This window comes from Chaetomium strumarium, assembly GCF_033439665.1.
Source record: "Chaetomium strumarium strain CBS 333.67 chromosome Unknown B0T15scaffold_3, whole genome shotgun sequence".
Classification (NCBI taxonomy): domain Eukaryota; kingdom Fungi; phylum Ascomycota; class Sordariomycetes; order Sordariales; family Chaetomiaceae; genus Chaetomium; species Chaetomium strumarium.
The window spans coordinates 3,125,503-3,151,328 of NW_026944431.1; the positions used below are offsets into that span (position 1 = coordinate 3,125,503).

Here is a 25,826-nt window from a genome sequence, read left to right on the forward strand (position 1 = left end):
TGAGCTTTTCCGCCGAGACTACGTGGTGTAGAAGATATGGCCAACTAACTGCTACGCGTACGCGATGCGCCCCCTGTCGGCAAGCTCTGGGCATATTGGTTTGTCAAACGCCAGCCAGAGCTCCATACGCGTTATTCGCGAAGATACAATTACCAGAGGGTAAAGTATGAGGATCCAAAGGTCATTGGCGAGTGGTTTGCCCTTGTACAGAATATTAAGGCCAAGTATAGTATCGTAGATGACAATATCTATAATTTCGACAAGACTGGGTTTATAATGGGCATTATCTTCCTGGGCATGGTGGTTACAACCTCGGATGGCCGTGGCAAGGCGAAGCTAGCCCAGCCTGGCAACTGTAAATGGGCGATGGTGATCTAAGGCGTCAATGCCCTTGGCTAGGTGTGACGAAACCACAGGCAGTCCTGCCTCTGAAAGGGTTCGCCGGTCGAAGGTATCTGCTAGTCGGACTGTAGGTCTCGGTGAAGCCAAAAGGTTCACAACAATGCTTGTCGCAATGTCTGCACAATAGATAGAGGCTATTGCTTGTAATTGCTCACTGGAGAACTCCCAGAGTCCTCCAGAACGAGTGTCTAGCTATCCTATATACTACGGTCTTTCCTATGGATCACGGCCTCCCTCCGGTGATCCCTTATACTGGATCACCTTGGATCACCAGTGATCCCCCTATAAGCCTTATACCTGGATCACCAAGCCTTCCCTATGCCAAGTGTGATCCTCTTCTGATTGGTCCGTCCCTGGACCAGAATGATTGGACGCAGGCATCGCCCGCAGACCATGCAGGTCGGCCCCACCGGCCGCTGCAGGTTAATTCATGACACTGGGCTATCCCTCTGTTTATCTTAGCGGCGCAATATTACCTCGCCAACTAATATACCGAGTACAACCTCCCTGCCGACTGGCGTATTATAACCACCGAGAATGGCTAGACTACTAATACGGTAGGCCTTGATTGGATCAAGCACTTCAACTACCATATAGCGCCTCGGATAAAGGGCAAATACCGGTTATTGATCCTCGATGACCATAAAAGCCACTATTCAACCGAGTTCGAGCTCTACTGCCAGTAGAACAACATTATCACGCTCTATATACCTCTACATTCCTCCTACATCCTCCAGCCACTTGATGTTGGCTGCTTTGGGCCGTTGAAGCAGGCGTACGGTTGCTAGATCGAGGACTTAATACGCGTATATATCAACCATATAAGCAAGCTCGAGTTCCTTTATACCTTTCGCACGGCCTTCTTTGCCTCTATCACCAAGAGGAATATATAGGGCGGTTTTGCAGGGGCTAGCCTTATGCCGTACGATCCAGAGAGGGTGCTTTCGAAGCTAGATATCAAGCTTCGTATACCAACACCCCTAACCTCATGGCCGGGCACTATACAATCTTGGGTCTTCCAGATACCACACAATACTATGACGAAACCACAGGCAGTCCTGCCTCTGAAAGGGTTCGCCGGTCGAAGGTAATTGCTAGTCGGACTGTAGGTCTCGGTGAAGCCAAAGGGTTCACAACAATGCTTGCCGCAATGTCTGCACAATAGGTATAGGCTATTGCTTGTAAATGCTCACTGGGGAACTCCCAGAGTCCTCTAGAACGAGTGACTAGCTATCCTATATACTACGGTTCTTCCTATGGATCACGGCCTCCCTCCGGTGATCCCTCATACTGGATCACTTTGGATCACCAGTGATCCCTTGTGAGCCTTATACCTGGATCACCAAGCCTTCCCTATGCCAAGTGTGATCCTCTTCTGATTGGTCCGTTCCTGGACCGGAACGATTGGACGCAGGCGTCGCCCGCAGACCATGCAGGTCGGCCCCACCGGCCGCTGCAGGTTAATTCATGACAAATACCCGAGAAGCCAACTCACAGTCAACGCTTATCAAGACTCGTATTGCCACCCACCAAAATAGCTCCCCGACTTCGATGTTGGCTGCTGTGGACCAGCTGACAAAGAGTACAATAGCTATAATGTACCAGGTGGCTCTCCTATAGGCAGAGAATGCTTCGCTCCGCAAGGCCAACGAGGCACTAAGCAAGCGCCGAAGAGCCAAAAGAACGCGTATATAGCTTGGAGGATCACTTGCAGTGGAAGATGCAAAGGATCTACTAGACCAAAAGGCTATGGTTGGGGAGGTGGCATAAGAAATGCAGCGAGATGGTGGTGGTGCAGGGGGGGCTCGTACGAAGGTTCGGTGCTGTGGTGTATGCGGCAAGCCTGGTCATAATGCCCGCACTTGCCAGGAGGTTGCAGAAGCATCTGATTCAGCCGTTTCTGATGTAATTGTAGTTGGTTGATAGTTCTGTTGTTTTGTAATTGAGGATAATGTGTGTAGGGTAGTGGAGAGTGGGTCATTCGCTTGTCTGGGTTACTCGCTTATCATGTACGTTAGTAAAAACTAAGCGCAAATGCATTCCCTACCGTTTCAACTATTAGAAAGCGTTCTAGCACATAACCTAAACTCTACTGAGTCAGTAACTCGACCCAAAATGAAAATGAAATACCAGTTTTAGATTCATGTTCTCAGCCTCCCTGAAATAGCGACACCTTCTTCGTTGTTGTTCAAAGGGGGCGGTTTCTTGTCCTTAAAGCGACTAGTTCTGGACCCTTTTAAGCGGATACAGAGGATTTATATGTAAAAGCGAGGGACAAGAAGGCGGCTTCCGTAACTACGAAGGCACCCCGACAAGACGCTGCAAGTATTCCGCGACGCGAAGCAGCTCGATTAGTTATAGGACAATAGGGCCCAGCCTCTAACAATAGCGACAATCCTACTAGCAGAGACCCCGCAGGAAATAACAGTTCGAATACACCGGTCATCGCCGGCGCTGTTGCAGGCTCTATAGCAGGCATTATCCTCATTCTGCGCAGCTCCTTCCTGGGTCGGCGGTACACAGCTAAGCAGCGCACGTCCAAAACCAGCAGCACGACCTCTCAGCCGGTATATGGGGGGAAACCAGAGCTAGAAGCGGCCTCATTGCAACCAAGGTTTTTCGCCACCAACAGAGCTCTGGTCGAACGACGTAGCCGCGCACCAGCCATCGGCCAAAGGGGTCCATATGAGCTTGTTGGGTCGGGTCGTGACGCTTACGACTACCAGACTCAGCACCGCCGAGATGCGGGGTTAGCGGAAATGCCGGGACACGAACACTACACTCCTCTGAGCGCACAGCGTTAGGCTCATGTAGGCAGATTCAAGCTGTGGGATTTTGGGTTTACGAGGACAAAAATGACTGTGTTGAAGCGCGTTTCGCTCCATCCGTTGGACACTGCAGAGCAGCTTCGGGTTTCTCTGTTGACGATGAATTCCTGACGGGGTTAAGTATATTTCTAAATGTACATAGAAAGCTCCGGCCAGCCTGAATATACGTCTGCTAGACTCTCAGACTAATGGGCCCTAGGCGTTTGGGTATGGCGTGTCACACAGCGATGCCTCATGAGTTTCGGGGTAGTGGACAAGAGCAGACAACGAAGAGTATCCAAAAAGGACCACCATCACATCCTCGATAATAACTGACTTGTATTCAAGCCGCCACTCCAACGAGTGGGGCTGCCATGTAGACCTCCTCGATCTCCTCCCAGACGGAATCGCTCCCAGACCTAAAGATGTGGATTACACAATTAGATCACAGTCTGATATGGTTTGCGGCCGGCTGTTTTTGTCGCCGAGCTCAGTAAGACTACTAAGTATATCAGGTTCACTGCCTGGAGCTCCAATTGAGCGTGATTCCGGAGCTCCATGTCGAGTTCAGTGGAGGGCCAGGAGGACTGGGGAAAGCGTTGTTCCTTTGAGTAAGGCATGGGGAGCCTAGGGCGGTGGATGGTTTGCGGTGTATGTCAAAGCCGTTTCTAATCGTTGCACCAGACCGCTTCTACATTCGGCAACTAGGTCTTGTCATCCAATGGCGACTTTCCTCCTAGATGATTGGAATGCATGTCTTCAGACGCTTGAGGGGCATAGCGACGCTGTCAAGTCCGTGGCCTGGTCGCACGATGCAGCACAGCTCGCGTCGGCGTCCGACGATTACACGGTCAAAATCTGGGATGCTATGACAGGCCAGTGTATCTTGACGCTTAAGGGTCATAGCAGGCCTGTCAATTCCTTGGCCTGGTCGCACGATGCGGCACAGCTCGCGTCGGCGCCGTACGATAACACGGTCAAGATCTGGGATGCTACGACAGGCCAGTTGCATTACTATGACCCTAATGGCCCTAGCTATCTCCGTTGTCTTTCTTGTCCAACCAGTCGGTTACGAGAGAAAGGGTAGAGACAGTATGAGGATGATCTGAGCCGAGTACTTGCCGCCGGAGATAAAGGCAGTTCTGCATCAGCTCCAGAGCGTCGCTGAGACGGCCCTGGCTCTTCCAGGTGAAGGCGAGGTTGGCCATGCTTGTCAGCGTGTCGGGATGCTCCTCTCCCAGCACCCTCTTTCTCGTCTCCATCACTTGCACCTCAACCGCCTCGGCCTCCTTCCACCGGCCTTGATTCGTATACGTCAACGCCAGGTTGGCCATGCTGGTTAGCGTGTCGGGATGCTCCTCTCCTAGCACCCTCTTGAACGTCTCCATCACTTGCAGCCCCAGAGACTCGGCCTCCTTCCACCGGCCTTGATTCCGGTAAGTCGATGCCAGGTTAGCCATGCTGGCCAGCGTTGACGGATGCTCCTCTCCCAGCACCCTCTTGAACGCCTCCATCACTTGCAGCCCCAGAGACTCGGCCTCCTTCCACCGGCCTTGATTCGAGTACGTCAACGCCAGGTTGGCCATACTGATCAGCGTGTCGGGGTGCTCCTCGCCCAGCACCCTCTTGAACATCTCTATCACTTGCAACCCTAGCGATTCGGCCTCCTTCCACCGGCCTTGATTCCAGTACGTCAATGCCAGGTTAGCCATACTGACCAGCGTTGATGGATGCTCCTCTCCTAGCACCCTCTTTCTTGTCTCTATCACTTGCACCCCCAGCGATTCGGCCTCCTTCCACCGGCCTTGATTCGAGTATATCAACACCATGCTGCCCATGCTAATCAACGTATCGGGGTGCTCCTCTCCCAGCACCCTCTTCCTGGTCTCCATCACTTGCACCCCCAGTGCCTCGGCCTCCTTCCACCGGCCTTGATTCCGGTATGTCAACGCCATGTTGCCCATACTGGCCAGCGTGTCGGGGTGCTCTTCTCCCAGTACCCTCGAACAAATGCTAAGTTCCCTGGATTGTAGCTCCTCGGCCTCCTTCCATCGGCCCTGGTTCCAGTACGTCGACGCCAGGTTCGCCATGCTTGTCAGCGTATCGGGATGTTCTTCTCCTAGCACCTTCTTTCTTGCCTCCATCACTTGCACCCCCAGTGACTCGGCCTCCTTCCACCAGCCTTGATTCCGGTAAGTCGATGCCAGGTTAGCCATGCTGACCAGCGTTGACGGATGCTCCTCTCCTAGCACCCTCTTAAACGTCTCCATCACTTGCAGCCCTAGAGACTCGGCCTCCTTCCACCGGCCTTGATTCCGGTACGTCGACGCCAGGTTAGCCATGCTGATCAGCGTGTCAGGATGCTCCTCGCCCAGTACCCTCTTTCTCGTCTCCATCACTTGCAGGCCCAGAGACTCGGCCTCCTTCCACCGGCCCTGATTCTGGTACGTCGACGCTAGGTTGCCTATGCTTGTCACTATATCGGGGTGCTCCTCTCCCAATACCCTCTTTCTCGTCTCCATCACTTGCACCTCAACCGCCTCGGCCTCCTTCCACCGGCCCTGATTCCGGTACGTTGATGCTAGGTTGCCTATGCTAATTAGCGTGTCGGGGTGCTCCTCTCCCAGCACCCTCTTCCTGGTCTCCATCACTTGTAACCCCAGCGCCTCGGCCTCCTTCCATCGACCTTGATTCCAATACGTCAATGCCAGGTTGCCTATACTAAGCAGCGTGTCGGGGTGCTCCTCTCCCAGCACCCTCTTGAACGTCTCCATCACTTTCACCTCAACCGCCTCGGCTTCCTTCCACCGGCCTTGATTCCGGTACGTCGACGCTAGATTGGCCATGCTTGTCAGCGTGTCGGGATGCTCCTCTCCCAGCACCCTCTTCCTGGTCTCCATCACTTGCACCCCCAGCGCCTCGGCCTCCTTCCACCGGCCTTGATTCCAATACGTCGATGCCAGGTTAGCCATGCTGACCAGCGTTGAGGGATGCTCCTCTCCCAGCACCCTCTTCCCGGTCTCCACCACTTGCACCCCCAGTGACTCGGCCTCCCTCCATCGGCCTTGATCCAAGTACGTCAACGCCAGGTTGCTCATGCTGGCCAGCGTGGAGGGGTGCTCCTCTCCCAGCAGTTCCTCTCGTAGACGTGTTGCTTGCAACTGGAACTTCTCCGCATCCTTCCTTTGACCTTGGTAACGGAAGAATCCGGCAACACAATGGAGAAGGGATGCCCTAGCCAACCTCTCATCCTCCGACCCGGTGCCCTCATATCGCAGTATAGCGTAGACGTGCGGGAGGTATGCGCTGCACACCGCCCGACTTTCGTGGTCGCCAAACGGGTAAGCTTGCGACACCGTCACCAGTGCTTGTTCCGTAAACCAGTGCATTTTGCCATTCTTGTCAAGCCATTTCCGAGTGACCAACTGCACAAGCCGGTGCATGTCGAATCCATGGCTTTTATCCTCGGCGATAAACGAAAACGCCTTCAAAACCCCCAAAGCCTTCGTAAGCTGTATCTCTTCCCTGGCTTCTTCGTCCCGCTGCCGCTCACTATAGCGGGATAGAAATTCCAACGGAATGGCCTGCCGGTCGAGGAGACTCATCAATGAAAGAAGCTCACCCGCAAAGCCATTCTGTCGTTGGATCTGCTCAAATGAGAGGATCCACGCCTCCGCCACTGCACGAGGCGTCTCCGAGTCTCTGCCGTCCGTTTCGAATTCCTCACTGAGCAGATTGACCAAGTTCTGGTCGCTCTCATCCAAAAGTCGAAGGTACTGGCTGATCATTATAGTGTTCTCTTGCATGAACGCCGCCGCCTGGACGAGCGCAAGCGGGAGGTGCTCCAGCCGAGCAGAAAGCGCCAAGGATTCGCCAGAAGCGGCGTCGACTCCGTCAAGTCGTACACGAATCAGCTGGGCCGTCTCGTCGTCGTCCATCCTGCCGACTTCGATAGGACGTTTTCCCTTGGTCAGCCTCGAGCCCGTCTGCTTGTTCCGGGTTGTGACAAGAACAGCGCCGTGCGAGCACTCGGGAAGGTATCGCCCAAGGTTTTCCCCGTGGTTGGATGCACTGCCATTCTCGGATTCCCCTTGCTGGCCGAAGAAAAGCTGCGTGTCGTCGGCATTGTCGATCACCATGAGCCACCGGCCGCGATCTTTCTTCTCCAGCCACCTTTTCACTAGCGCCAGCACATCTGTCTTGGGATCATCAAAGCCGGGGACCTGGCATTCTTGTGCGATGGAAGCATATGCTTGGCGGAACCGCTCCCTGTTGCTTGCGTGGACCCAGAAAACCGACACATCCGGGTGCGTCTCACGCAGCCAGAACGCGTACGCCAGCGCGATCTGCGTTTTCCTAGTGTTCGTCAGTATGATATATGGAAAGTGAGAATGACTTCCTTTACCCGATGCCACCCAGCCCATGGAGACATGCTCTCCGTTGCGGCGTGCCGGCCGGTGAAAGCTGCCCGTGGCCGAGCTGGCTCTTCAGCTCTTCGAGAATTTCGGAACGCCCAACAAAGTCCGGATTGCTGGTGTACGGCACCAGAACTATTCTTCTTAGTCTGACCTATGAGCGTATGATGGATTTACCCACATCGTGCGGATGAGCTCGTACGTCCACTCTGTCCGTCCCCTGCATTCTTGGTATCGGTCGACGGGGGCGGATTCTCGTGACGTCTCTCTGTCGCATCCATCTCCTTGATCCACCGGCGAAGCTCCCCGCAGACAGCCGTGAACCCGGGGTCGTCTGCAGAGGCAAATCTGGCCATGTCCATATGGTTGCTGTGGATGCCGATCGGGATGTACCCCGGGAGGATTGCCGAGTGCTGCGGCACCACCTGTGCCGCTCGTTAATCAACCGCGTACGATGAAGCCATGCTTTCGCGCCTACCTGGCCAACGCCTAGTAGAGGTAGCTCCTCGAAGAAGCAGGTGATATTAATCTGCCTTTGTCCCTCCTTGCTGCGTGCTATAACCATGGTATGGAAGCTGTCCTGAATCCGCGCTAGCATTTCCGACTCCTGTCGGAGGACTGCCACAATCTTGGTGTTTGTCTGCTTGACGAGGCCGACGTAACGGGATAGGAGCTCAGCCCATCTGGCCAGCCCTGCACCGTGGTGCGGCGTTCCGAGGAAGGCGATTGCCCGGGTCGATTGAAGGATGTTCCGGAGGTGTTTCTCCGGCCGCTGTCTCGACGTTACCAACGCCTGCCACAATCATTAGCGCGCTTCATCAAACTCAGAGACGTACACGTACATCTTCGCAAACAAGCCCTCCCAAGCTATGGCAAACGAAAACTATAGGTCGCTCGTTCTACGGCCGTCAGTGTAACCGGCCACCACACAAGCCGGCCGGAAATATTACCGTTTCGTCCCTCTCTCGGTACGTCGCAAGCGACGTGAGCAAATTCCATGCATGGTTGCCAATCCGGTTCTGCGACACTATTCCCCGCCAGTCTGCCACATATGCATCGTATCCGAACGTGAGCACGCGCGCGGTCGGGAGCTCGGACGGGAGGAGGGCCTTGGGCCACGGCTCGGACGCGCCGCGGGCGGTCCACGTCTTCTCGCGATCGCCAGTCAGGCCGTGGACAAAGACGATGCTGGACAGGGATCATTAGTGGTTGTATTACTATAAGTTGGAGTGAAAGTGTACGTACTCGACAGTGGCGTGTGCCGCACTGTGAAGCAGTTTGATGCCTGACGGGAAGGTCTTGGGCGAGGAGGAAGCCCCCCCAACCGACTGTTCCGGCGGGTCGTGCTCAGCTGCCGGCCCGGTTGCTACGGCTTTCGGCCGCCGGCGGAAGAATTGTCGCATTCCGCTGCGGAAGGGATCGTGCGTCTCGGTCTGTCAGATCGCGATCCGCTGCTGTGGTGGGGTTCAGAGGTGGGCCGGGCACGACGATCCAGGTTTCTGGGTTTTTCCTCTTTGCGAGCGGCTGCCCGATTTACAACGAGCTAAATTTAGCCGCAACACCCTGCCAAGCACGTGGCTGCAGAGAATGGTCAGCGAGAACGAAACCTGGCATTGCTGCACTCGCTGACTAGCTCAGCAGTTTTCTTGATAGAAAAGTGCAACAGATTGACATCATAGCCTCAGCTTTGACAGACGAGCCAATCTGATACGGATGAAACAAAGATATTATGGAGTGCTATCAGACCCCGCTCTTGGTTGGCTTTTGATGCGTGGTGGGGTACACAAGGCGGCTTCCGATACCTCACAATCAACCATATCCGCGACTTCGCGTCAACTGCCAAGCTCTTCATTCCAACCCTGAGCGCCCAATCCCCAAACTGCTCATCCGCCTCGCTGATCCTAAACAAGCTCAACGACCCGGTTTTTTCAAGGCCGCTATCAAACACGGTAAAGTCTCCCTCTATACCAGCAGCATACTTGAAGTTGACAGTCAGGTCCCCTAGACCAGAGACTTTCAGATTCGTCATGAGCGTCACCCAGGCGGCCCTCACGTTCCCAGCGTCCCGTCCCGCCACAAAGGCAGGAAGCCGGGCGAGCAGCCCACAGAGGACGAGGGTGCGTGTTTTATCACCCCCACCCATCGACGCCGACGACGGCGTCGCAAGCCTCGCCCACTCGGCCGCAAACTCGGCCCTCACATCCTACAGCGCCAGCAAGCCCGGCTCTTTGGCCTTGTTCTCGACGGTGGCCACGGTGCCGTGGCGAACAGTCGCAGGGAAACGGCCAGTGTGCTTTACATACCGTTCAACTCCCCATATCTCGCAGCTTCAGATATTTCTAGTCGAAAGAAAGCGAGATTTAAATGTGTCCTAAAAAGGTTAGCATTTCCCAGCGTTTGCACTAAATGATAGTGTGTTGGTGGGTCGTGCTTTCGCACCAGACACCTAGGAACATAGCATACAAACGACATTGCATTCTATTAGATTCGAGCCTGATCAGTCTATGGTTGCAGGTTATTTTTGGACAGGTGTCTCCTATTAACCCTCACGGCTGCCAGCGACAGAAAAGGAAGACCCCTAGACATTTCAGTACCCTTTGGAGAAAGTGTATACGACGCGTTCCAGAGCTATCTATCCTGGCTCCCCGCTTTTCTTTTTCACAACTTTCCTGTCCCAATGTTCTAAATTCCCCTGTTCAGCGCTAATCAGCAACTTTCCGACTGTCCCGTCTATAGGAAGCGAGTCCAGGAAAATCTCATCCTAGGATACATGATCTACAGTCGACGCGAACATAACAAAGACGTCGGTGATATCTGTGGGATCATCGGCGCGGCTCTTGTCAGGGATCTCCATAGTCATCTCGAGTTCTGAGATGGGTATTCCTAGTGTTCCAGGATAGGAGACCTGCTCTTCGTCTAAGCTAGGGTTGAGCTTAGAGATACCCCACGACGTTTTGAAGCAGAACAGCGAGGCATAAACCACTGGCAGAGGGCCGTCATATGTTAGCGATACACCCAGCACACTGCCATCTTGTACCGAAATATCGGCGTTTGTTGTGTTTGGCGCCAAAGACTAGTTAGAATAGATTTCGAACCTAAACTTTTCCGCTCGTAGGTGCCTCGGCGGGTTTTCGACTAGTTTCCGCAAAGCCTGGAAACGGGCCACATGGCTGAGGGTGTAGGCCAGTTTGTCGATGCCAGACTCGTCGCTCACCGAGATTCTAGGTAGACGCGGCAGTCGAAGGCCGTCTTGGAATATCTCGTAAGTGCGCTCTTGGTCAACTTGACCGTAAAGCTAGCGTCATCTTTCGCATCATCGCTAAGTTCAATGCCAGGGTACTTCTCAAGCTCTACCTCGAGTTTTGCAAGAAGTGCCTGGTCACCTGTCATGAACCGTGCTTCCGATGTGTTTGGGAGGGCCCATTGCCGGAGGACGGCGAACCATTCGCGGCCGTCATTTGCAATTGAGCTTCCAGGGAGCATGACTGCAGTTGATTGAAAAAGTGAGACCCTAGCCACTTTTGCTTGCAGTCGTAGATCGTCTTCCCCAGAGTTAGAGTCGAATGCTCTTGGGAAGACATCGTACAGAGCCCCAACCGCAACGCCTTGAACACTCCCGACATCCAGGTCGACCTCGCTGCCCCTTATGGCCGTAACATGGCAGGATTGCCGCTCAACATAGGTGGATGCTCCAAAGAATTCATAGGCAGGTCCTATGGCCGGAATAGTGGATGTAGACGAGATCACCTAGGGTTGCAATGTCCGTAATGCGCTTCAGCTCTTGTACAATGTTGTGGTGTGTCGAGCAGGATTCCTCGTCCTCCACTGGCGGCCGGCGCTGATAAGAACGTCGTACATGCCGTTGACGTCGTTAACGCAGCCTCCAAGATTCGGAAATTTCAAGGTCTTGCCGTCGCGATTCTGTGCAGTGCAGTCCGTCTGGTCTTCATTCTCTCGGCGAAGCCAACCATCGATGCGGCCATCTAGAACGTCCCGCAGGCTACGCTTCCCTAGGCTGGTGTCTGCGTCGGATTGCAGGTAAGTCAGCCCATTGCAAGGCCCGGCTCCATCCACTTATCTCTGTCTAGATCCTCCTGAATCCTGCGAAAGCGACAAGATCCAACCTTGCCGGCATCGTACACGTCGTCTCCCGAATGGATTGGTATTGCGCCCTGTCCGAACAGCTCTTGAAAAAGGATCATATCGACGAGTCTCTTGAATCAATCCCGCCCATGCTGCAAGCGAGGGTCATCGCGCTCTACAAGGCTCTCCTCCTATACCAGATGAAAAGCGTCTGCTCCTACTACCGACACCAGGGTCTCGTCTATACGCGTAGAAAGGCAGATTTGCCACAAAAGTTGCCATTTTAGAAAGTCTTTCCCTAGATCTTTCTCTGCGGCTATCGTCCAATCCTCCGATAGGCCTTCTTCTCCTAGTTATACGACGCAATTTCCGTAATTTCTTATTCGGGTTGAGAACATACAGAGATACTTTCATCTTAGGTGACCAGGCAATAGCTGGACCAACTAGCGTTAACGAAAATGCTCGATCTCTAGCTCTTTCCGGGAGCGTTCCCTTCTAGCGTGCCTACGTGATCATATTTATCTTAACTGCCGTAAGCTAAAGTCTTCTCTATCTAGACTGTTCATAGATATTTAATGCTCCTATTCTATATATCATGAACGGTGCTCTAGTATAGGGAGTGTACAACCATTGTATTATAATCTAACTAGTGATGGTGTTCTATATCAACATTCCTATGATGACACTTATCTACCTCTGCTTCGTAGAGCAGCCTCAAATGTGAAAATTCAGCCCGATTCTAGAGAATCGCGAACGTTGTCCCAATCGATCGACCTGAGTATAGCCTAGAACAAAGTGATCCGAGCTCTTCACCAGCGTACAAACAACCAAACAGCGTCTACTTGAAGTCGTGGCAGGCACTCCCTTTGTCGCACTTTTTATCTATCGCCGCTCTAGAGGCGCACTAGCTCCTAGCCCAACGCCTTCGTCCTAGGTTCTATCGGCGAGACCGACACGAGGTCTACCCACACTCCTTCTAGGAGCCTGGACTATATATAGGATCAGTCGGTCGCAGGTCGAGGAACTCGGTCAGTCTTAGGGCGAATCTCACCAATGATTGGCGGGATGCGTTGCCAACTGCATAATATATATAGACGAGGCGATCGTCAGGCCGAATAGTTGCCAGTCCGCTTGAACAGCCCCTTGGGTAGGTATTCCAGGAAGTTAGTGAGTGGTGCGTTCTAGAGTGGCGTATTAGTTAGACGTAGTTAAGACCCCCTACCGACCGCTTGGCTCGGGAACAGGCATCCTAGCAAGCTATAGTCTACCTTGCGACTGCTCTATAGCCATGCTAATATAGGACTATGCTGGTTTTAGATCGGTTCAGGCTCATCGCCAGCATACGACATGACTGGCAATCCGCCTTCGGATAATATCAGCGCCACAAGTGATCGTGAACCTTGAGAGCAGCGTATATACTCGTTGCTAGGCTTGCTCCTAGCTCGCGTAGGTCTATTGTGTGGTCGAAGCTTTCCTTCTACGACCAGCATTAGGGTCGGCTGGGTCAGACTGTATAGGCCACAGTTGTGTCCAGTTCGACGTTGGCCAGCTCGCTTAGGTTGACGAGCGTCGGAGCTAGTACTCGTAGCGCGAGCACGCTAGGTCGCCGAGTCTATATCGCTACATTCTCGCTCCTTGTATAGTAACCCCACGTTTAGTATACTATAGAATGGCTCCTCCCAGACCGATAAGACCAGCAGGTTGCCCACAGTGCAGCCTTCGAATTAGGCTGGTCGAGGATGGTGGCCTGTGGGGTCGGCAACATGAATACGAAAGCGCCTGTTAGCTATGACGTATAGAGGGGGCACAAACGCGTTTGGTTAGCTAAGAGCAGGTTTGCAACGCGTTGGTGGAACTTGTAGTCATATAAGGCGATATTAGGTTCACACTATAGCGAAAGTCAGAAAACGGAACTGGAAAACTGAGCGGTGAAAACTGAGCGTAAATGCGTTCCCTACCGTTTCAATCATCTAAAAGCGTCCTAGCACGTGACCTAGACTGTGCTGAGTCAGCAACTCAAACCCAAGAAAAAAGTGAAGTACTAGTTCCAGATTCACGTTCATAGCCTCCCTACAATAGCAACATCTTTCATGTCTTTGTTGTTCAAAGGGGGCGGTTTCTTGTCCTTAGAGCGACCAGTTTTGGGCCCTTGTAAGCGGATAAGGAAGATTTATGAGCAAAATAGTGAACACAAAGACGGCAACCGGGCAAAGCTCTTAGCGTTCAACACTCCCACGTCCGCAACTGAAACGCACTCCTTCCCTCCCAATCCAGCTCCTCCTCCCACCTATGCCCACTAGCCTCGCTCTCCATAACCACCCACTTAAAGAACAGCTTATTCCCCTTCGCCGCCGCGACATGAAGCGCCGTCCACTTCTCCTCCCCAGCAACGGCATACAAGTCAGCACCCCGACGAAGCAACAGCCTTCCCATAGCAACATCATCCGTGGCAGCGGCACACATTACGGCAGTCCAGCCATGCTCGAACCGCCCACCGGGCCCCGCCAGCTGCGCTCCGCGGTCCAGGAGCGCTTCCGCCATGGCGACGTTGCGATCGTCGATCGCATACTGAAGTGGAGATAGCAGCGGCGGCCTTCCGTTGGGATCCGCCCCGTGGTGGTCCATCAGCTTCGTTGCGACACGAATGTTCCCCTGTCTGACCGCGACCTCCAGCGCGCTGAGCCCCGAAGAAGGAGCGAGGAGGTTGACGTCGGCTCCGGCGCCGAGAAGCTCTGCCAGGACGCCATCGTCGGTATCATCATCATCCCCCTTGAACTCGAAGGTCGCGGCAATGAGCGGGGTCATCTGGTACCCATCGGCGAGGGATACATCGGCGTTGAGAGCGAGTAGTAGTTTGACCATCTCGATCTGTCCTTGCTTCACTGCCGCTACGAGGGGAGAAGGACCTGCAGGGTCGAAGTAGTTCACGTCAGCGCCGGCGTCAACCAGCTCGCAGACGGCGTCTACGTGACCGTTGACTACCGCGAGTACCAGAGGAGTCTCGCCGTCGGCTGTCGGGATGGCGAGGTTTGCTCTATGCTGGACGAGGGCGCAAAGAGCCGAGGAGTGGCCGCCGGCGGCAGCGTAGTGCAATGCCGTCCATCCTCGGGAGTCTTGTGCATTTACGTCCACATATCCCGGCCCGGCTGCGATGGCTGCGATGGCGCTGACGTCGCCGTTCTGCGCCGCCGCGTGGAGTGGATTCTCGACTCTGAATCCCGACGGTGCGGGCTGTGCCTTGCGTTCCAGCAGGTAGTTGAGCTCGGAGGTCTGCTTCCCCTTGTCACTGGCGGGATTCTCGTGGAGAAGAAGCCACTCTTGCTTCACGGCCTCGTACGACTCCTCAGTCTCGCCTATGGCCAACGTCAGGCACACCCAGCCCTCATGATGATCGGCCGGCTTGGTGAATCTCTCCACTAGAAGACCGACGCGAGCAAATGGTTGCGTAGGAGTAAGCGGCTCATCGCTGAGCAGATATGCAGTGCTGCTTCGAACTGCCTCCTCAAAAAGCTCGACGCTCCGGGGGCTCCGTTCCTGCGTGGCGACGCTGATGTTGCAGGCGCAGTAGGCGCCGGGGCTCTGCCCGTTCTCCAGCTCGAGGATCACACATCCGGGCTTGCTCGGCACAATGCTTCTGACCTTGGTTGTCAGCCATTCGCGGGCCATCCCACGAAGCTTCCAAATGCCCGGGCTGATAACGATACTGTCCACCAAGCCGGAAAAGACCGCAGGCGCCCAGCCGGGATAGGGGGCCCGCGGCGGGCCGTGAAAGAGGACCAGCCGCATAGCGTGGCGTTTCTGGGCCTCGTAGACCTTTTTCATCGCCATGTCGGTGTTGTCGCCAAACCGCCATTCCAGTCCCAGTGTAGGGAAGAGTGACCGCGCGTAGTCCAGTTCGACGCTGGCTTCGCGATATCCGCAGCCGATAGCGATATCCGGCAGGGAGATGCCGAGGTGGTCATGACGCTGCAGTCGGTAGAATGTTCTGAAAAGACTGGGGAAGCGCCCGGTCTTACGGGCGTCATAGCCTTCGCCAACCTCTTGGTGCGCCTTACTTCGGAGGGTGGCGACGATGGCTGCGAAGCTGACGAAGCCGTCTCGCGTGGCCACGATGGCGTTCGTAGCTAGCTTGATCTCCTGGTACGTCCAAACCCTGGTCATCCACCCTGTCAAGAAGTCAGTACTGTGGCCAACATGGTGATCTCGAGAGATCAGCAACCGGGGGTGCCCCCGGGGGGAGAGCGGTGAAAGGGAACTAAGACCAGGGAGTCTCACTCCCACAGGACAAGGCAATTGCCACGTCCACCTCGTCGACGGAGCCGAGCCGCAGAACGAGGGAGTCGAAAACAATAACCTGCTTTGCCTTCCTGTAAATGTCCGCCATGGCATTGATAAGCGTTGCCTTTGCCTCCTCTTCGACGAAGCCGAGCTCATCACCGCCGCCGGGTATTGCCAGACTATCCGTCCAGATCCAGGCGACGCCCAACGGCTCTGCCTTCTGGAACACCTGCTCGACGAGGCTCCTGTGGAGGCCCCGGTTGCGGGCATCGGATCCGAGGCCCTGGGCCCAAACATGCGACAACGCGGCATATCCCGCGGGCGGATTCAGTCGGAACTCGCCCTTGCTGTTCACGCAGAGGGCGCCGAGCACGGCAGCCGACTCCTTGACTTGTTCCCACGACGGCTTGATGAAGTCGCTGGGACCGGCCGCCGCGGAGAGCTCGGCGGCTGAGAGCTTGATGGAGAAGCTGGGCAGGTTCGGGTCCTTGATCTCTTCGGGAGTGGCGTGGATGCGGTTCAGGACTCGGTCTACCTCCTGTTCAGTCCAGAAGCACAGTTCGTTCATGGCGAGGGGCTTGCTGATAGACTCCGGGAGCCCTTTGGCCAGAAGCTGCTGCTTGACGGCCCTGTGGTTGGCTTGCCTGGGCTCACTCGCGCGGCCGAGCAGCGCAGCACGAATGGACTCCATATCGATATGTCTGACAAGATGGTTCTTTAGAGGCTTAGCCAAAGCATGGACTGCCTACCTTGCTTGCTGTGGGTAAGGCACGATTGCTTGACGCCGGTGATCCTCGAGGTTGTTGCCAGTCCATAAGGCTCTAGGGCACTGCATTATAGCACAGTTCGTCTGCAGCAGTGTCGGAGCTGAACACGGCGGCTGTTTCTCCAGCCAGCCAGCGTCTGCGCTCTGCGCCACAGTCGACGCACCACCTCATTTCTGGACTAGAGGAGTGACACAGCGAGTCTGTATGGTGGGCTAGGAGTCTGGAGTTAACATCGAGACTGCTCTTGGCGCCAATTACTAGGGGCGGGGCGGTGCAAGCAGACGGCAGAGCTGCAGCCGGCGGGCAAAACTTCGAGAAAGTGGGAAGGCTCCTTCCCAGAAGGAGAAGGGTGGCCCGAAAACGGAAGCAAGCGGGAAAGATGACTCAAAAGTTCAGTATGCCACTGTGTTGAGGCAGGAAGGAGTGGACGTTGAACATAGGCACCAGCCGTTCATACCTTAAGCAATCCCGTGGCAGAAGTGTCGAGTACACCAGCTCACCTGACTCGCTCGCCAGTCCAACTGCAAGCATCACCTCCTAGGCTTAGAGCTCTTATGCAGTCGACTTAACGCTCTCTCTCAAGCCGTATTTGGTTCAATATGTCGCGGAATCACAACGTTCCACTTCTTTCCGTTCCTTTTCACTCTCTCCCACGTTGTGCCGTGGGATTTCGACGCAGAATTGTCAGGTAGGTACCCTTGGACCTCGCTAGACCGAGACGACCGCACCAGCAGAGGAAATCGAGATCAGCGACGATGGCGAACTGAGGGTAGCTCTCCGGCGTACCCTTCGGGTGCCTGATGTCAAGGACCGGCAAGCCCTCTTCCTGTTTCCACCCGACTTTGGACCGTTTCCGATGTTTTTGGGTCTCGGATTATGCGGACAAACTCCCGCCGGAGATGGTGTCGAAAAGGGGACGTCTCCGTCGGGATGCATGGTGGGTTGAAAGTCAGAGCATCGCATGGAAGGCTCCTGCTCACGGACAAGGAGCTAGAGCGAGATGCGTTTACGATGAAGTTTGAGTATGACATCCAGGAGCCTGTTCACGCCTCACATATATTGGCTTGTTATGCAGTCTTGAACAGGGTTGACGGCGAATGGGAGACTCAAAAAGAGGTTATATATGACCATGCTTTTTCACAGCTGTAATCTCGGAGATACCACTGCAACGTCAGGATATCAGCCCCATCGCCTTCGCTCGGTCTCACACTCTCCAGGCTCAAGGTAACAACCTGAAAGGTACAACACTAGTATTGAACCACCGTCACGTCACGTAAAAACGACATTCTCACACGCCTCCCCGGCCTCACAACGCTCATACAAACTCAGCCACGCATCCCCGCCACAGTACTGCCCCTGATCGCCGGTACACTTATAGTTACACTTCTCCAGGCTCGCCAGCGTCGTGGCCGGCCAGCGCGTGGGCGCGACCGCGTCGCCGCACCAGCACTCGCGGCTCCACTCGGTGCCGGCGTACTGGAAGTTCTGTGCCGCGCAGAAGGCGGCGCACGCCTCGTTGGTGTTGGTGGTGTCGCTCGACTGCGAGGCGCCCGACAGCGTGCGGAAGGCGCCGTCGTTGGCCCACCGCTCCTCGGGCGCGCAGCCCACGAAGCGGAAGCCCAGCGCCGTCAGGTCTGTGTAGGCGCTTGTTGGGGAGGTGGTCGGGGCGGAGGATGAGGGGGAGGAGGAGGTTGCCGGGAGGGTGCTGGTTGAGAAGGTTGTGCTCTGCGGAGGGAGCTCGGTCGTGGGGATCACCACGAGCGTTACTTTGATGCATTCGCGGTTGGGGTCGACGACTGAGTCAGCGAGGAGAGAGGGGGTTAGTGAGTGGTTACTAGTAGTAACTACGGGGCTGTATATCACGGATCTTGTGTCTTTACGTACGCTCGTTGCCTGGCGGGTAGTACCGGAACTCGTGGCCGCCGTCGAAGGCGTGGCGGACGCAGATCCAGCCGCCGGCGGGCTGGTTCTGCCAGGTCACGAAGCGCAGCTCGATCTGCAGCTCGTCCGTGTCCGGGTTGCAGGCGTAGGTGGGCTCGAAGATGGCACGGGGGTCGCCACGGCCCGTCATGAACAGCTTGGTCGTGTGGTCAATCTCCGAGAACTGGCGGGAGTGGTTAGCTGCAAAGTTGCGAAACAGCTTGTTGTAAGCGTGCACACACCTCGCCACCGATGACCGCGCGGACGCCATGCGGAACATGGTTGATGACGCCGTCGACCAGGGTCAAGTCGTATGTTGGCACACCGACGGGGCCGATGAAGAGATGCTGGTCACCACCGCCAGCCTGGAACAGGTTCATGTACTTGTTGTGGACCTCGGGGCGGGACGCATTCTGGACCTGGGCACGGAAGGGATAGCTGATGGTGGTGGAGAGAGGTTCGGTGGGAATCGTGCAAGCCGAGGCCGCCGCTACCCCGGCGAGCAGGACGGAGAGCGCCCTGCGGGTCATTGTCACGAGAGCTGGAAGACCACACGGACTGGGAACCTCTGGCCTTTTGCGATCACTTGACGAGGGAAGCTGGCTGCCCCAATGTTTTCACGATATGCAGCGGGCAGTTGTAGCATTTATATACTCTATGGTAGCGTATGTAGCGCCTCAGTTGCACTTGCAGCTCCCTTCGTATTGATCCTCACAAGCTCCAGCAGCTGCAGCTTTCCTAGGGGTCTTGCAGATCCCAAGCTGTCACCTTCTCGCTCCGTGCAGCTCGACTAGACTTGCACATTCGTGAGTGGCTGGCCACTGAGATTCCAAGACCTGGGCGCCCGCCTGCCCTAACGGTTTTGGGACCAGTGGCTGGTCTCACAGCGTCGAGACCGCGTCGTGGCTTCGCATGTGCCGCTCAGCCGCCGCTGCCGAGCTGAGGCGGAAGTCAGGCACAGCTGCACCTTGCGGTTGGCATTTGCTCTTTTTTTTTTTTCTTTTTCGCTAAAAGTCATTTCCGAGCGCTGCAGGCAGGGGGCCAGCCGCAGATATTGAGACCTTGTGAAGTTGTGATAGGTTTGCCCATGTCCGACAACTTGCGCAAGGGGAGCACATCGATTCTCTGGGATAGACATGCCCACATGGAAGGTCTCACCAATTTCCAAAACCCCAGTCAGACACAATATGCCATGTGAAACCTCCCTTCCGACCGCCAGCCAAGACGGTGAGCTGACGGCATGTCTTGGCTGCATGCAATAATCTGGAGTCCGACGCGACCCGATGCTGCAATACTTCTGCAGCCAAGGCACCCTACAGGATCCTAGGGGAGTGGATTGCCTGGTCTGCTCAGCCTCCTCGTGCACGACCTCGCTAGCCTGAGCGGCCGGTGCCGCCGCCGAGAACGTCAGTAAACAAATACTGAGATGAGGCTCAAGAGCTGTCCTCAAGACGACTTGAAGATCGTTGTATTCTGCCTCATCTCTCTCTCCCCAGTGACAATGGCAACAGGCCATCCTTCTCTAAGCCACCCGTGACACATATGTGAGACACCGAAGATATCTGTGCATGAGCAAGTAAATGTTTGCTTTACCTACCGCAACCTTTTGCCCTCAATAGCGACCTTCAAGCTTGTTGTCTCTTGAGCCGAGGAACCTCCCGGTATCCCGATCAGCGTCTCGGGAATGGAAACCGCCCAATCCACCGCCGGCAGATCACCGGGCGTATAGCAAGGTAATCCAACAACCTGGAATGTCGTGCGAACTCTGAGATAGGGCAAGTGGCAAGTCCTCCTCGAACCACACCTTCGAAGATAGCAAGCCGGGAGCTGCGGCTCATGCGGTTCTCCGTAAAGCTGTCCAATAGCGGGAAACACCTCGTCCGCCGCTGTCCGAAGACTGAGGTTTTGCCAGGTGACATGCGCAACCCGTTTTTTCTCAGAACTCGAGGCACGCTCTCCCACCAACCCAACCAAAGCCTTTCAAAACCCCGGTATGATCCTGGAACTCACCATCTCCTCCCCAAGCATGGTGGCCACCGTAGAAGACAGCACCATTCTTGAGCGGTTTCCTGTATCGCAGCCATCCCGCTTTTGAAGTAATAAACTGAAATCACTCGGCCCTCCACGCCTCAAATTCCTCCTCCAAATGACTCTTCAACGCCTTAAACTGACTCCCAAACTCCCTCCCACACCTCCAACACACCAGCCCCTTCGACAGATTCGCGTTCTGGTACCCGGTCTCCCTACGCACATCGTCCTCGGCAAGCGGATAATCGGCCAACGGCACAAAGAAGGGCGTATTGAAGCTGTTGTAGTGCTTCTTGTGCTTCAGCCGCTCGGAGCGCATGTCGCGCGAGATGACATGCACATGCAGATGCGCCATGGACGGGTGCGCGTGGATGCCCACGCGGATGTCCTTACTATAATCCCTGCCGGGGGGCAGCTGGTCGTAGGAGACGCCCCGGTCCATGGCCTCGCTGCGGGCGCGGCTGGTTGCGGAGAAGGAGCCCAGCTGCCGCGCGAGCTCGGCGGCTGCCAGCTTGGCTGCCTCGGCCGCTTCCTCGCGCATCATGGCCAGGAAGGCCGGGTCGGCGAAGGCCGTGTGTGGGTGCAGGAGGTAGTGCGCTGGCGAGCGCGGGAGGAGCAGGAGGTGGATGGTGGCTTTGGGGAAGGCGTCCTTGATTAGGACTGTGTAGGGCGTTGCACGGATGACTTGAGCCGGGAAGCGCTCCGGGTGGTCGATGTACTCGACTAGCGCACCTCGCCACACGCCGCGGATGACCTGGGAGGCCTTGTGGGCCATGGATTGGTGCGGTTGATGAGATATGGAGGGTTTTGGCTTTGGGCGCATCATTTCGGTGAATGCGTTGCGCTTGGCGTCTGGTTTGATGGTGGTGGTAGATGATGCTGCTGATGAAATCGCGTCATGTTGTGACTCTTTTGATGCCGGCTCAGGCGTGTCGTTCTCGGTGGTGGGTTGCGCAGCTTGCGCAGACTCTGGTTGAGCAAAGTCGTCGAAATCTTCGGCGAGCTCAGCCATGTTCGAAGTTCCGGCAAGCTGTTACTGATTGTGAGTGATCGTTTGCAACTCGGAAAAGGTGAGTAAAAGTTCTGTGTGTGGGATGAAAGATGGTGTGAGTGAGAGTGCGGGACACACTGGTGCTTCATGAATGGTGATCATGAGGTGAAGGACCCAACTCGGGCAGGTGGTGCCCGCCGACTGCCAGCTGCCGCCGTTCTACATGTTTGTCCTAAAGACAGGGCGTCAAACACTATAACATTGATGGACCAAGGGTCCTAGGTGCTAGTATGTGGTATACAGACCACCGTCTAACGTTTTTGCCCGATACCAGTCGGGAGATTACTATGACTTCTATATACTGAGTCCAGGAAAACCGAGCAATCAACAATGCTACTGGCAGTCGCTCCTTGTGTTCAGCTTAAACCATCTCATTCACACAACCATTCAGCGAGTATGACACCCTAAAGATAGACAACCTAGGGGATCCAATCGAACATGCTGGCGGTAACTACAACCTCACTCTCAGGTACCGTTCGCATTACCTTCTTGTATATTGAATTGGCTCCCGACCCCAAGCAAATCTACCTCTTGGGTATGGGACACCCCGCTGTACCCTGTGATATAGGATGCTGAGAGCTTATCCGCAACCAACTCCATCGCTCGCTCCATCCATGAGAGGCAGTCATCCTCGCACTCGAGGCTCGAGGGCGACTGGACGCCTTGCCGGTTGGGACGAGTTCTGCGAGGACGCCAAAGGTCACCAATAAACACAGGGGACCCGCGCCCGATGGTGTTACTCACCCTTTACGTTTGGATGACCGTTTCGAGCCAGTGTCAGTTTTTGGGGAGTCCTGCATGGTCGCTAGCGGGGCCGATGACTTGGGACGTCGGAATTGGGTAGAGTAGGTAGAGTAAAAGCACCAAGGTTGTGAACCGAATAGGTGACCGCATCCTGCTAGGACTCAGGAGGATGAGACCATGAGACGAAGGGGCCATGTTTAAGTATACATAAAGGCAACGGTGCTGTTTTCACTACACGAAGGGTAAAATGGTAGCAAATACTCAATTTGAGTCTCCCAATGCACGGCCCGATGGTTTTGACACAGTCGCAACTTGCAACACCGGGGTGATGCGGCTGGTATTGCACAACAACACAACACAATGGAAAGCCCCGGGACCTGATGGCTCTCCCGGTGTGTCCATTTTGGGAATAACGTTGTGTTGTGAAGCAACACAACCTGTGTGACTGTGTCACAGAGGTGTGGCACCCCGCACATTCAAATTTCAGCCTCAGGCATCATAGAATTATGACATAGACGACGATGATGACACTATTCGATGCTACCTGATTACTGCCGCATCCAAAGCCTTAACATACTGACTCTGTACCTTGTTCCAGCAACTTAGAGCAGAGCGTTAGCTAGCTGTACATTCTTAATCTTGGATCATGGCTTCTAACGTTACGGTTTCGGAGTTGAATGACGTCCAGCGTTTGATATTGGATTCCCAACCCATGCCCGCCATAAGGCCCATAACGTATGTTCGGAAGCCAACACCTCCAGATGACCCCGAGTATGACCGCTACAGGGACCGACACACGGCCGAAGGGCCGGCTCTGAACCGGAAAGATGCGATGCTACGTCCACTTCGTCAAGCTTCTCCCGTCGCAGGCACGCGCCCTGCTTTTGCGCCGGCACGCCCGGCAGACTCACAGTTCCGATCGGGAGGCCGAACCCTCCGCATACCTATGCGACCCTGGCGCAAAGTCAGCAGAATAACCTCACCGAGAGGTGCTCGTCGGTGGGTGCGCGTGTCGATGACCGGTACCCCGCCAAAATTTCCCGACACAGGACACCCCCATAGTGTTGACTCCATGCACCACGATCCCAACTATCATCCCATGGCTGTTCAGGTGCCTCCGCATCCCTCCCTCGACCCTCAGCCAATACCCAGAAGCCTTATACCTAGACCAGTGTATCGTGCGAAGAACATTGGGGGGTCTGGAACGCTCGAGTCTCGACCCCCCGATGTAGAACAAGGTTTACCAGTACTTACGCGAGAAAACACCGATGGTCGTATCTCAAGCGCATCGCTAGGGCGTACGGAGGAAGCAGGTGACGCGATGAGGTGCACGGAAACCGCGTCTCAAGGCCAGCGAATGGTCAGACAGGTTGGGGTTGCATCTCTACGGGTCGAGTTTCTATCATTATCGGCAGAGCTCGCCTCTTACGGGAGCAGTAATTCAGAACACTCGAACGATACCACGTCGATATCGTGTTGCTCGAGCGACAATGAAGGCGACGGTGTGGACACGAATGTGCTTGTCAACGAGGAAACGGAGCGTGGACAGAAGTCGTCTCAGTCTACGGCGCAGGACACCGAACCACCGACAGAACAACCGTCCGTGTCGCCGTCAAGTTTTTCATCTGGCGGCTCCCAGGCCTCTACCACGCGAAAACGGAGCAAGACGGACGAAGAGAAAGAGGAAGGAGGACGGAAGAAGAAACCACTATCCAACGGCCTAGGAACACCGGATCTACTGTTGGCTTCTTTAAGACTTGCATGTCCATACCAAGCGTATGAGCCATGGAGAACGTGTTTTAAGCAGGCTGATGGATGCGAGAACATCTCTCGTCTAAAGTAAGACATGTCCTTGGCCCATGTTCACACCTCTGCCAGCTAATAATGATAGACACCACATGGCCCGCAAGCATATGATCTCGTTCCGATGCCAGCATTGCTGGACGTCTTGCGACACCCGGCAGAAGGCCGCATCGCACCTGGAGGATAAGCAATGCCAACCCAGGAACAAGCCGATCGACGATTGTTTCATGGAGCCGGACCACGAACCTGTGGTGGAGAACACTTCTAGAAAAGCATCAGCCGAAAGCATTTGGTGGGCCATGTTTCGGTTGTTGATCCGCGGTGTCGAGCAGATCGACGATTCTACACTCAAAACCGCATATTCTCCTTGTAAGGCCAACTCTCCTTTTCAGTGTTAGGGTAACACAGTCCTAACATCGCCTGATTCGCCTCAGATTACAGAGCCAGCATGAAACCTACCGTACAGTGGATGCTCCCCCCTGTTGCAATCCCAAGAGATGTACTACGGTCTGTACAAACGACACGCTGGACCTCCGACAGTGAAATACGTTCCGACATGTGAGTCTTGACACCAGTCCATCTGCCACCCTGTTCATGAGTGCAGCTGTAGATGTGGAAGCTGAACATGAACCACGGCTCGTAGTGGACAATCCAATCTCACCGAACTGAGTCCTCAAAGAGCAACACAAGGTACTTTGAGTGCGCCATCAATGGACCCGTTCACATCAGCACAGTCGTTCTCAGTTCCATTATACGAGGTGACATTTCCCTGCCCACCAGCGTCCGCTACGGCTACGACTGGACCGTCTGAGCCAACAGCCGACCCTCTCTCTTCGTCTTTTGACTCCCTTATGGATCTTATTCCTCCGCCAGTGACGAACCCCTTGGAATTTACAACAACATCTCTGCGGCCAGAAGGGGAAGCCAGTAACCTAGGGGATGCACCGGCTATCGATATGCCACTGGCTGCAAGGCAACAGACTCAACCTGTAACCAAGGCGAAGGAGCCAGCCCCGACACATTCGGAACGAAATCACCAACGTCTCATGCAGCGGTTCGAACTGGTCAAGGCTGAGAACCAGAAGCTGCGCGAGTCCAATACCGCTATTCGCACGGAGTTGAACGGTGTAGAGCAGACTCTTGAGGAGGTTCTTGCTACGGAGGATCTGTCAGACGCAACATACGACAGGTTGTCCAAGGCGGTGTTGTCACTTGCGTCTATCATGCAGAGGTTGTGTTGAGTCCAGGGAACCTGCAACGCAGCTTCCATTTCAGTTGTGGTTTGGCCAGAGATCTGCTCAATGCCTTAGCTTAGACAAGATTCTGACAGCAGACGGAGAGTTGTATACCTACAATGATTGATACATTTCCGTCTTGTGTTACGTTGGAGCCTGTGGAGGTTATAATCCGTGATTCGAGAGGCACACCCGTGGACTGACCTTTGGCGTCGAGGGCGTCCTCAAGTGTGCCAACTGACTGGATACGCCCTCCCTGACGCTGCCTACCTCTAAGGTTGGGCAGCCACAAC

General features: G+C 55.0%; 8 protein-coding genes across 8 annotated transcripts; 1 reads left to right on the forward strand and 7 right to left on the reverse strand.

Moving 5' to 3' along the window:
* Positions 1-4,199: 4,199 nt before the first annotated feature.
* B0T15DRAFT_529774 (uncharacterized protein) lies at positions 4,200-4,783 on the reverse strand (the record flags this gene model as incomplete). Its single annotated transcript, XM_062869130.1, has 1 exon — positions 4,200-4,783. A coding segment is annotated over exon 1 (479 nt), but the record flags the coding sequence as incomplete, so codon positions are not given.
* A 168-nt stretch (positions 4,784-4,951) lies between these two features.
* B0T15DRAFT_414323 (Tetratricopeptide repeat-domain-containing protein) lies at positions 4,952-6,166 on the reverse strand (the record flags this gene model as incomplete). Its single annotated transcript, XM_062865438.1, has 2 exons — positions 6,080-6,166; positions 4,952-5,953 (listed from the first exon to the last, which is right to left on the reverse strand). Coding segments are annotated over exons 1-2 (1,032 nt in total), but the record flags the coding sequence as incomplete, so codon positions are not given.
* On the reverse strand, positions 6,128-9,255 carry B0T15DRAFT_414325 (uncharacterized protein; the record flags this gene model as incomplete). The annotated part of the gene is made up of 7 exons (XM_062865439.1): positions 8,870-9,255; positions 8,575-8,812; positions 8,467-8,523; positions 8,103-8,417; positions 7,806-8,049; positions 7,615-7,759; positions 6,128-7,565 (listed from the first exon to the last, which is right to left on the reverse strand). Coding segments are annotated over exons 1-7 (2,595 nt in total), but the record flags the coding sequence as incomplete, so codon positions are not given.
* Positions 9,256-13,930: 4,675 nt separating this feature from the next.
* B0T15DRAFT_492752 (ankyrin repeat-containing domain protein) lies at positions 13,931-16,676 on the reverse strand (the record flags this gene model as incomplete). Its single annotated transcript, XM_062866882.1, has 2 exons — positions 13,931-15,873; positions 15,983-16,676. The coding sequence occupies 2 exons, from the start codon at positions 16,674-16,676 to the stop codon at positions 13,931-13,933; spliced, it is 2,637 nt and encodes an 878-aa protein (XP_062723049.1).
* Positions 16,677-18,021: 1,345 nt separating this feature from the next.
* On the reverse strand, positions 18,022-19,453 carry B0T15DRAFT_553851 (WSC domain-containing protein; the record flags this gene model as incomplete). Its single annotated transcript, XM_062870335.1, has 3 exons — positions 18,915-19,453; positions 18,637-18,856; positions 18,022-18,548 (listed from the first exon to the last, which is right to left on the reverse strand). The coding sequence occupies exons 1-3, from the start codon at positions 19,200-19,202 to the stop codon at positions 18,022-18,024; spliced, it is 1,035 nt and encodes a 344-aa protein (XP_062723050.1). The 5' UTR covers positions 19,203-19,453.
* Positions 19,347-20,385, reverse strand: B0T15DRAFT_171755 (uncharacterized protein). Its single transcript, XM_062862202.1, has 2 exons — positions 20,270-20,385; positions 19,347-20,194 (listed from the first exon to the last, which is right to left on the reverse strand). Exon 2 carries the CDS (start codon positions 20,186-20,188, stop codon positions 19,526-19,528), a length of 663 nt encoding a protein of 220 aa, XP_062723051.1. The 5' UTR covers positions 20,189-20,194; positions 20,270-20,385; the 3' UTR covers positions 19,347-19,525.
* A 301-nt stretch (positions 20,386-20,686) lies between these two features.
* Positions 20,687-21,816, reverse strand: B0T15DRAFT_171691 (HIT-like domain-containing protein). The gene has a single exon (XM_062862201.1). It carries the CDS (start codon positions 21,710-21,712, stop codon positions 20,783-20,785), a length of 930 nt encoding a protein of 309 aa, XP_062723052.1. The 5' UTR covers positions 21,713-21,816; the 3' UTR covers positions 20,687-20,782.
* Positions 21,817-22,994: 1,178 nt separating this feature from the next.
* Positions 22,995-25,664, forward strand: B0T15DRAFT_529791 (uncharacterized protein). Its single transcript, XM_062869131.1, has 4 exons — positions 22,995-24,334; positions 24,387-24,667; positions 24,733-24,856; positions 24,942-25,664. The coding sequence occupies exons 1-4, from the start codon at positions 23,142-23,144 to the stop codon at positions 25,537-25,539; spliced, it is 2,196 nt and encodes a 731-aa protein (XP_062723053.1). The 5' UTR covers positions 22,995-23,141; the 3' UTR covers positions 25,540-25,664.
* Positions 25,665-25,826: the final 162 nt, after the last annotated feature.